This window comes from Mirounga angustirostris, unplaced genomic scaffold (genome assembly GCF_029215605.1).
Source record: "Mirounga angustirostris isolate CCGP_5_RB_7025 unplaced genomic scaffold, mMirAng1.0.hap1 SCAF_3, whole genome shotgun sequence".
Taxonomy (NCBI): domain Eukaryota; kingdom Metazoa; phylum Chordata; class Mammalia; order Carnivora; family Phocidae; genus Mirounga; species Mirounga angustirostris.
Window position 1 is genome coordinate 17,015,380 of NW_026991711.1, and position 11,417 is coordinate 17,026,796.

The 11,417-nt window shown below is 42.7% G+C and overlaps 1 protein-coding gene across 1 annotated transcript in view; it reads right to left on the reverse strand.

The window, feature by feature from the left end:
- GPC6 (glypican 6) overlaps positions 1–8,874 on the reverse strand; it is a 1,081,278-nt gene extending 1,072,404 nt beyond the window's left edge. Inside the window, exon 1 of the mRNA XM_045869601.3 lies at positions 8,033–8,874. Within this exon, the coding sequence (XP_045725557.1) occupies positions 8,033–8,192 (160 nt within the window). The 5' untranslated portion in view covers positions 8,193–8,874. The remainder of the gene's footprint in view (positions 1–8,032) is intronic.
- Positions 8,875–11,417: the final 2,543 nt, after the last annotated feature.

Here is an 11,417-nt window from a genome sequence, read left to right on the forward strand (position 1 = left end):
TGCTTTGATTGTATTCGAGATCCCTGAATAATATACTCCCAGTTAAATTTTACCTCTTCCTTTCGGCAAGGTCTAAGTCTCTCCCTTTTTTTTTTTTTTAAAGATTTTATTTATTTATTTGAGACAGAGAGAATGAGAGACAGAGAGCATGAGAGGGAGGAGGGTCAGAGGGAGAAGCAGACTCCCTGCCGAGCAGGGAGCCCGATGCGGGACTCGATCCCAGGACTCCAGGATCATGACCTGAGCCCAAGGCAGTCGCTTAACCAACTGAGCCACCCAGGCGCCCTAAGTCTCTTCCTTTTTTGACTCCTATCATTACAACCAGTAATGATGAATCTGGTCCTTAAGCCATGGACATAGCATTGTTTAAGTATTAGGAAATGTTGAAGTAACAATTTAATTAATTCTTCATCTTGGTAAAAATCTTAGGGTTTTTTTTAACACTGCCATAGGACAAAAACTTAGACTTAAGTTTCAAAATGGCACAGCTGATTACATATATTTTGATAACTCTTTACTTTCTGAGAGTTAACATCTCACGCTACCCTATCTGGGAAATCCCTTTCTCTCAGCCACATTGATACTCTTAACAATGCCATGCTGGCTCTATGATATTGAGTTTCGTCTCCACTGAAAAGCACACATAACTATGTCATAGTTATTTACATGGCCTTGTAAACTCAATGAATGTTTCTGGGATGCTTGATTCTCTCTCTCAATCTCTCCCTCTCTTTCACGTACACAGATGCCAGTTCATAGTCATGGTAGATGTTCAGTGATTCACTTTTGATTGACTTGTAGTCTGTTGGTTGTATCAATTTTACCTCCTAAATATTTCTTTTTTTAATTGAAGTATAATTGGCCTACACTATTGTATTAGTTTCCGGTGCACAACACACTGATTTGACCTGTGTATACATTGCAAAAATGATCACCTCAATAAGTCTAGTTACCATCCATCACCATGCAAAGTTAATATAATATTCTTGACTATACTCCCCATGCACTATATTACATCCCCATGACTTATTTTATAATATATATTTGTACTGCTCCATCCCCTTTACCATAGAATCCCACCCCCCCCCCCCCGCCTTGTGGCGACTATCAATCTGTCTTCTGCATCTATGAATCTGCATTCTGTATTGTTTGTTCATTTTGGTTTTTAGATGCTGCATGTAAGTGACATCCCACAGTATTTGGTATTTGTCTTTCTCAGTCTGACTTATTTCAGTTAGCTCCTAAGTATTTCTTGCTTTCTACTTCATTCCCTTTCCAGTCACCACTCTAGTTCAAGCTACCATCTCCTCCTGTTTCTGTATCTGCTTTCACGCCCCTGCAATCCATTCTCTACAGAGCCACCAAAGTAACATTTCAAATCAAGTCCGATCCTGATTGGAACACTTCTTCAATAGCTTCTCACTGCTGGAGGCTGAAGGCCAACCAAGGTCACTGCAGGAGCTCCAGGGAGTTCAGGGCTGTTAAGGCAAGAGACAGGACCAGGAGGTGGCAGCAGGACACAGAGAGCTTTAATTTGATGGCACTTGACAGGTTGCATGGGAGGGGAAGTCCCTCATTGCTTGAGGTCTGACAGACATAACAGAGGAGCCAGGACCAGAAGGGGAGGAGGTTCAGGGAACTCCCCGGAGAGGGGAGGGGAACTAAGTATCTAGGCTATGCTGCTCAGCCACAGGGTGGAGAGGGCAGCAACTTGGGAGTTTTTTAGGTCCCAGATTCAGCCTATAAATGACCAGCAGGCCTTATGCAGTTTTGCAGGGTACACAAAAGAGACAGGCTTTAAATGGTTAAAAGTCTATTTTCTTTGGGCTATGTTTAAAACGACCGGATGTTTAAAAACTTGAGTTTAGCACCCGCAGGTTAATTTAGAGCTAGGGGTCCATACTTGCAGTGAAAAGGTAAACCACATAAGCCCAACATGCATGGGCCATCTTTAGACAGTGTATTAACCTGGCCCACAGGCTCTCCCGTAGTCTCATGGGGCTTCCATTCACCGCTGTTTTCCCCAGGTTCTAAAAGTCTTCTCATGCTTTCAGGGTCTTCTAACCATACAGTACTAACCACGTACTCATGCTTCAGAGCCTATTGCTCATTGCTCTTCCTCAAGGAAGCATTCCCAGATGTTGTGATGAGATCAGATGCTCCTATTAAATGCTTTCGTGGCTTTTCATAATCTCAGCCATTCATTGTAAATGGTGCCCTTAATTTCTGCTTCCCTGCTGGGATTAAAATCCAGAGGCCCTATACATAGCACCTAGCAAAGTGAATTACACATCATAGGTATACAAGAAATATTTATTGGATGAATGGAAAAAAAAAAAACACCTAAAGGAAATAGAGAATGAAATATAAAAATAAATCAGTAGCCTGGATAATGTTTAAACATGGAATCAAATTTCTATTTTTCTTTGGTACATTTGTTTAAAAAATATTTTTCATCCAAGGTTATTAAAAACTCTTAAGTACTTCCATTCAGGATTATTAGAATTTTAAACCTTTACCCAAGACTTAGTGCTATGAAACCTTTTATTTACAGATATGGCATCCCAGCGAGTCAGTTACACTTTCAAAGAGTATCATGTAAATAACTGAAAACTGATTAATACTGAAGAAGTCTATGAAACCACTTAAAGTAGAATTATGTGCCAGCTAAAGAATTTAATAGAGCAGAATTTGGTCTGCAAAGAGATATAAGCACCAAGTTTAAAAGAATATTCAGTATTCTGTTTAAACTGTCAAGACAACTGGCCTTGCTAGAAGTCTTTTGAGAGATGTGAATTAAGGGGGAAAAAGCAGTCTTAAAGACGTTACTTTGGTAGGCTTTAAGCTAATAAACAATTTTATCAACAATTCCCTTAATACAATTTCTATCCTAAACTCATATTTCTATACTAATCTAGTGACTGAATTGTAGGTCATTTGGTTTAAAGGACTCAATAATTTTGTATTTTGTAAGTGTTCATAAAACTCAGCCATAATTGTAAAAGGACATTAGTCACACTCTTACATAAATTATGACACAATGTTTATATTATAATACTTTAAAGGACATAATGCTGTATATTTTAAATCACTTTTGATAGCGCCTACATTTCTACTCACCAGCAATTACCATGTGGCACAGTTAAAAGATGGGAGTTTTATGTAAAAAAGTCAAGTCAAATGAACTCTTGTTCTCAATGATGACATATTACCCTCTAATTAAATCAGCTAAGATAGCTCTGTTTGCAAGGATCATTCTAAAATCAATTCTGAAATCAAGAGTTTAACAAGTGGCACTCCTAATAGCCCAGATTTTAGATTGCCTTGATACCTGGAATTAATGGGATTCTTTTAGAAATCTAGTGACTGGACAAATCATAAAAAAAAAAAAAAAATGAAGTTCAGCTAACTCATTTATACCTCTCACACTGTTCTTCAAAAGGATTTTAAAGACATCAGCTAACTCAAGAGAGGGCAAAGAAATCAGAAATCTTTGAAGCAGTTAAATGGAAATTAAATAATTTTTCAAAGTAGGATATTTAACGTGTCTATAAAAGAGTAAGAGTTACCAAACACTGTTTTTCTGTTTATGTTAATGTAATAGCTACGTACAAACTGATAAAAAAACTTGTGTTAATGGTGAATGTATTAAATAAGTCAGTTTGCTGAGGGAACAGAGGGAGGGAGGACAGGTTTCTTGGGAAACCCACCAAAGAAAGGAAAGGACTGTTGGACAAAGATCAGGTAAAATGAAGCATTACATATCCTGAAATTTGAAAGCAATAAAGAAGGACTGAAAAAAGTCACTAGTATATCAGCACAGTAGAAGAGAATATTTTCTTAATTTGATTTTGGGATAGATTTTTAGAGTATTTTTAGAGATAAATTCATATTCAAGAGATGGGAAAGAGCTTAATGCTTTAATATCCACCTGTAGCCCAGCTCTCAAAACACCTGAGACACAAAAAGGGACAAATACTGCGAAAACAATTATATTTTTTCCTAATCTATGAAGATAAATTCCCTCCTCCCTCTACCCCTATGATAACTTCCTATAGCAAATTTTGTTGCACTAACCATTATTCATGCAGGCCTGGTATACTGAAAAATACCAATACGTATTCTTTAGTTTCCATCTTTTATATAGCTACAGAGGTACAATAAAAAAAAAATCGGGAAAACACATAAATACATGATCAATTTAGTGATGGTAGCATGGCTAATTCCTGAGAACATAAATTTCAAAGTGATTTTGAAAAATTATAGATGTTGCAAGTAAATAGAAAAATATTCAGCACAAACTGTGAGGGAATACATATGGTAATTGATAATACCAGGCTAGGTACCTAGTAGATGAAGAAAGAATTGATTTTGCACGCATTCATTCAACAAATACAGAATGGCAGGAGACAGGATTAAGTCTAGGACTCTGGTACCTGGAGTCAGAACTCCTGAGTTGGAATTCTAGCCTCACCACTTTCTAGCTGAGTCATCCTTGGGCAAGTTAACTATTTGAGTCTCTCTGCTGCTCAGTCTTTTCATCTATAAAATGGGGATTATGATGGTATCTACAAAATTATTAAAAGGAGTGAATAAGGCAGTATCTAATGTTTTAGAAGCAGGTAATGTTTTTAAACAGGTGCTCGGCCTGCAGTAATTTCCAAATAAGGGATTGTTAAATACAGCTGAATTAGATAACTAATGAAAAAACGTGGGCATGAAGGCCAATAAGTCACCATTAGTCAGCTACAAGGAGTTATAATTAATGACTCCAAGGAGGCTCAAGGCATAGTGACACAGTAAGCATAAAACAACATTCTCTGAATTGCCCAGTCTTTCAAGCAGATACTCTTTTCAGTTGTTGAGTTCTTTTAGAAGTTTAGAGCCATCAAGATGAGTTGGGTTGGAAAATGAGATAATATTATGGATGCTCAAAGAAAAGACTGGAATGTTTCATACCTACCTTTGATCAAAATAACATTCCTAACAAAGAACTTGATGATCCACTGCTCAGTATCTTCCCAGAAGATAGAACAGAAGAAAATAAGTAAGCACACTGGGAAGGCTTTGGGCTAGTTATCTGGAAACATTTTGATACCACAAGAATTACTAAGTATTAGAATGGATGGCTGAGTGGGGCTCCTGGGTCTTCTTTGGAGATCTTTCAAACAAGGACGGATAGTCTATCTGAGCTGCCTGGGACGGCTTAAGATCAGGGCTGAGTGAAGATTAATGGTGCAACCTGCCCCTTAAAGGCCTCCCAAGCACTCTCTGAGAGCATAACTTCATATATTACCCATCACAGCCCCTCATCTATTGAGTTTGAAGAACTCCCTTTTATCCTAGAATAGGAAAGGGCAACACTATTTCACAATTGTGAGTTCTGAGGAAAACTTTAATAATGTCATGATGAAACATAATGTCCTTATTACTTCTCAGTTATTTTACCAGGCAAGCTACCTGCAAATATCTTTCAATTAGAAACAGCTCTCATGAATCTAAATTATGAACAGCAGTTGCTTTAAAATTCATGTTCCCTGGCAGACTGATGGCATACGCCATTTCTCAAGCAAACCATTAAAAATCCAAACAAGGCAAAGGATGCAAAAGGAGTTTAAAGAAAGGATAACCACCATATACTAGATAATGAAATGTAAATAGTATCAGGAACTAGGGAAGGGCATATGAGTGTTTTCATTTAATAATGGGACAGCTTTCCTAAGCGATTATTCCAACAACATGTAGCATTAAATAGTTCACTTTAAAAAAATTATACATATACACATAAATATATATATATATATATATACACAAAATTACCTTTTACTTCATTTGTTTCCCTATCAGATGTGCCTCTGACCCCACAGTGACCTGTATCTTGATCATTTCCACCAGCATCAAAGCACACCAGGGTTAAGACAAAGTCAACAGTACCCTTAGTCCTAGAAAGTGATTTTAACAGAAGTGCAGGTTTTAGAACTTAACAGCTAATTAGTGAACACTGTAATTGTCAAGAGGTGGAGGGAAAAGGGTGGGGAACCCTGTAGTTAAAAATCTAAAGGATTTATTTTAACCACTGGAAATGTTTTCAGGAAGGTAAATGGTGAGTACAGAAATTATTTATCCTGAAAACCTTCATTTTGATATTAAGGAGATTCACATCAAGCTAAGGATGAAGTCCAGCCTCCTGAAAGTCCCATAATCCACTAAAGAGTACTGAAGCAATTTAAAAATACTTAACTATTTTTCTTCTCTGAGATATCATATCTGAAATCATGCTGGGAAATATCTGTGTGTTTAAAAGATACAATTTGAAAAAGCCCAGATTAGAGGAGAAAGAGTTCCTAGAAGTAGTGAGTCACACTATAAAACCTTTAAAAGTTGAATTCCCTGAGATTTGGGGAGGAGAAAAAAGCAAAGCTGATCCTTATCAATTAATTAAAAAGAATGAAATAACAGTAGACAAAGGGGAAGGAGAGTTAAGAAACTTAAGGAGCTGTGGGGGCAGTAGCTCTCTATTCACTGATTAACAAATTAGGGAGTTCTGGAAAAGGGAGAAGAAGTGACAGGGATAGAAAAGTAGTCTTGTAATTCACCACAGGTTCCGCCTCCGACTCACCAGAGTCTGGCTACGTCTGGCTCAGAATTGAAAGAGGCTCCCTGTGTATCATGCTCGGCGCTGTTAGCGTGTGTATGGGCTCCCCCCACCCCCCATGCCTAAATTTCTATAAATGTGTTCATTTCGGTATAAGTAAAAACCTTCACTTGCAGAGTCTGTAGATCAACCGTAATAAAACAGCAACTGCATTACATATCGAAACCATGATGTTTTAAGGTATCTGCAAAAAGCTTTCACTCGGCGACCAGCTCTGGCGAAGTGCAGAGAGGCTGGTGAAATGCAGCGTTTTGATTTGACCATCGGAGGTCACCGCGGACTTCAACGGCCGGCTTTGAGCAGCCCGCGCCCTCGCAGCAGCTCCTGGCCTCTCTCTGCCTCCCTCAGCTGTGCTCTCCCGCAGCCACAGGGTTCTCTCTCCCCGACACGTTTCATTCACAGCGCCCCGGAGAAGCTCCCCATTCGGTTGGAGCTAAGAGCCGGAAAACACGCACTCGGGCTGCTGCGCAAGTTGTTGCAGCCCGAGAGCTATCCACACACCGGCGCCGAGAAAGGGGGTGGGGGCTCTCGAGCTCTCGGGGCAGGAATGCTCGTGGCCCGGCACGCGGGGCCCGGGGACGCCGGGACAAACCCACTAGCGAGCCACCCGCTTAAGTTGGCGCAGCTTCTGAGAACAGGCGGGCGGGCGAGATCACGCTCAGGCCCGGGCGCCGCGCCGGGTGCCGGGGGTGTCCCCCGAACCGCGAGCGACCAACCGCAATCGGGAAAGCACTGAGGACCCGTAACGCGAAAGCCCGCCCCAAGCCCGAAACTGGCAGCCCGTGAACTCCCCAAACCGGCCGGGAACTGCAGACGTCCGAAGGCCGGGTCCCCCCCGGTGGTGTCGCCCCGCCTCGCCGGCCCCCTGCCCGGGCGCCGCGCGCTCTGCCTCCCGGGAGGGTCCGGGCCGCGGAGCGAGCGGCGAGGGGAGCCCCCCGCGTCTCTCCACCGCCCCCGCCGGCGCGAGGGCGGGAGTGGGGAAGGCGCCACTCAGACTGTGGCGCTGGGCGAACTGCGGCCGCAGTTCTTCCAAGTTTGCCTGAGCGAGAGCCGCGGGGTGGGCGCCCCGCTCGGCGACCTGCCCTCGCGCCGCGACCGCCCCCGGGTGTCCCGGGCTCCCCGGCCCGCCCTGCCCGAGCCCACAGCGAAGGGGGCGCAAGGGCGCCAGCGCCGAGGGCGGGCGCTCCCGCGTGTGCACACAATGAGGCGGCTGAGACGCACACCTTCCCCGCGGGAGCGGCCGCCGGAGCATCCGCCGGCGCCCGGGAGAGCCCTGACAGAAAGTGAACGCCCAACAACTCAGCGACAGGGGGAAGAAGGAGGGCGCCGGACGGCCGCCGAGGGCTGCAGCCTACGGGGCCGCGCGCCCGCGCTTACCTGCGATCTCCTGGTAGGGGATGTCCGCCAGGCTGAATCCCTTGGCACCGTACGCCTGGCGGACCTCGCCGCAGCTCCGAGCCTTCACCTCCGCCCCGGCTGGGAGGGACAGCAGCAGCCCGGAGAGGGGAAGAATCACAGCCCCGATCCAAGAAGGCATGGTGCAGCGTGCAGATCCAGCTCGGCAAACCCCAGGGCCCGTGCGCTCTTCACCTCGCCCCTCGAGCCGAAAGCCCGCCAGAGCCAGCGGCGCGCTCCTCGCCGCTGCCCAGCGTCACCCCCTTCCGCCAGCCGAGGGGACGAGCAGCGCAGCCCTCTGGACTGCGCTCTGCAAACTTTTATAAGCCAGATGGAGGATGGCAAGCCGACCAGGGCTGGCTGGGGAAGCAGCCGCCTTGCTCCTCTAGCCCCCCAGGTCGAAAACGGTGCAATAAAAAACGAGGGAGAGGAGGCAAAGAAATGTTTAAAAAACCACCACGGGGGTTCAGAGCCGCGATCCGACTTCCGAGCCGCAGAATCGAGGAGCGCTGCGAGCTCGGCTCGCCCGAGCGTGCGGCGAAGGTGGGAACGCGCGCCGGCGCTCCCGGGGAGGGAGGTGGACAGGCGAGTGCGAGTGCGTGTCGGGGCGAGCGCGGGTTCTTGGGGACGCGTGTGCGTGGAGGTATGTGTCGGGGATAAACGGGATCCAGGGGAAACCCCCGCTTCACACAGGCTGAAGGAGCCTGTGAGAGTCCTCCTGAAATAGGGAGAGAGAAATCCCGGAGACAGACACCGGAGGCTAGAGGGAAGGAGAAAGGAGGGGAGAGAGAGAAACGTGCTACACTGGGCACAGCCGAAATTCAGAGGCAGAGTCAAAGGCAAAACCTGGACTGGATCTCTTGCTACTGGGTAGAAGAAAAAGGGGGAAAAGGAAGCGGTTCTGTTTTCTCACTCCCTTCACATCCTTCGTACTGATCCGAAACGTTTCCTTTAATGACTTAAGTAAGTAATCTAGAAAGACGAAATATTTTAAGTCATTAACATACGTGGTATTAAACTATGCTTTTGTGGACTGAAAGGACCACGCAATTCCAATTGTTTCTCTAAATATGAGCAACAATTTATGACCTACTGAAACACAAAGCCCGTGTAGAAATAACTCTGTGGGGAACCCCTGACATTCAGAGCACAATCATCGTTGTAATTAATGGTCTCATTTCTGTTTGGCTTTGTTTTTTATTTTCTAAAGACAGTTTGTGCACACGGGGACCAGTAGTTTTTTATTATATATATATATATATTTTTTTTAATTTTTGATTTTGGACTCAAATTTCACCCTTTTTAATTTCAAGTATTACATAATCTTGGATCAGAAATCCGTATGCTTAGATTCTAGTGTGTGAAGGAACAGGAAAGCTAAGAAGAAGAAACACAACAGGGAAGCAATGGGAAAATGAGAGAGCAGGGGTCAGTGGGGTGCACGAAGGAAGATACTAGGGAGGAGAGTGATTTCTTCCTTCCCTCTCCCCAATCTCACATAGTGGACTTAAACATTTTCTTCCAAGTTAACAGAATTCTCCACTGGGGAATCGACTCACTTTCTTCCCATCTTACACTCCAGTGTTGTGAACTGGAATAAAAATGAAAATTCAGGGTAGGCTAATTTCTTATTGACTTTCTTATGTTAATGAACTCTGCTAAGCAGAAGCTGGTGTGGAGACCCAAAGCTTCTGCAACTACTAACGTAATTAAATCCAAGACAAAAAAAAAAAAAAAAAAAGATAATGCTTACTCACTTCCATGGTCAAATGTATTTAGGCCAGCACATTACTCAAAAATTACTATAGGGTAATGTCCAGTTGTATGGGGCTCCCCTATAAAGTCACACATGCTGTTAATGACCAGAATGAATCATGAAATTTAAGTCATTCTATTTGTTATCATCACAACATGTTAGGTACATCTTCTTCCTCTCTTTGATTAATTCCTCCTCTCTTACTCCACTGAAAAGGGACTCAAGTATAAGATACAACCGCATGTAAACCATGGAAATGCTTAAAAATATAAGGCTGACTTGTTTACAAATTGACTTTCTCTTCTTCAAAACTCCACAGCTAAACATATCTTTCTGAAAACAACAGTCACATACACGTTTTTCTCTCAAATTTTTCACACAATTTTTGTCTTCATGATACTGTGCTGTTTGACCTTAAGTCACTGAACTCATTTTCCTCCAAGTCTGAAATCAAGATGAGAACAAAATCTACTCTTAGTGGGAAAAGGATAAGATGGGTATGATTAGAAATTGCTATAACCAAGTCATTATTTCTATGATTTGACATGACTTCATTCGAACTTCTGTTTCTATCATTGCCAGGTGATAAGCATTGTACACTCCTGAGCAAGGGGTAAATGCAATAAAAAAGATGTTGGAGGTGGAGGAAGAATGGGTAAAAACATAGTATAAGTGGTTTAAATTATTTAAAAATCGATGCATCATTAAGTATTTAATGAGCATTCAATGCAGCTATACAGAACTAGGTTATTGTACATAGTTCCTACACTTATAAAATGACCTTAGGAGTTATGGCAAAGCTAGTATATGGAAAGAATTATAACTTAATCAAGCATAAATAAAGTACTTCAATGCCATCAGGAGGGTGAAACAATGCAGAGTAGGTTTGTGAACTCTACTCAGACCAAAGAATTAAGTAACTTACATTACTGGTAGGTAAGGTACCCTTACCTACTTGGCCCACTTGTTGGGTAATTCAGCACTGTTTGAAATGGTGTAAGAGGGGCAAAGTCAAACTTCCCAGCTAAGGGCAACAGCACAGCCTACATGAGATATTGGAATGAACACTGAATGACATGCAAGTTCATAGAAGAAACTAAAAAGAAGAGAGCTCATATTATTAAGGAGAAGTTGGCATTTGGTTTAGATAGGAAAAAAAAAAGTTTAGCCAAAGACCTCGAACTCTAGCAGTATTGTTTATATTGTATGTAATGGAAAAAAGTTAGGACATTGAAGAACATCAAACCAGAGGAAGCAAGCACAGAGAAACAAGAGAAAGCTAAGAAAGAGAAACACATAGAGTTCTGCCATAATGGTAAAGATTTCAAGAGATTGTGACCAGAATAGGAGGGTAGTGAGCAGAAAGAAGATGAAGGTAAATTTTGCAGAAAAGATTAGCATGATTTGTTCTTTGGTTCAAGACACACACACACACACACACACACACACAATAATTATGAAGACTTATTTTAAAAATGTGAGTCTCATTGGGAAAATATATCTTTATTAGGACAATAATATTGTTGTTTATACACCATTTTTATATCCCAGCTGTTTTTCACAACCCCTTCTGGGCATAAGATGAATGGAATCTCAGAGACTTTGAGTTGT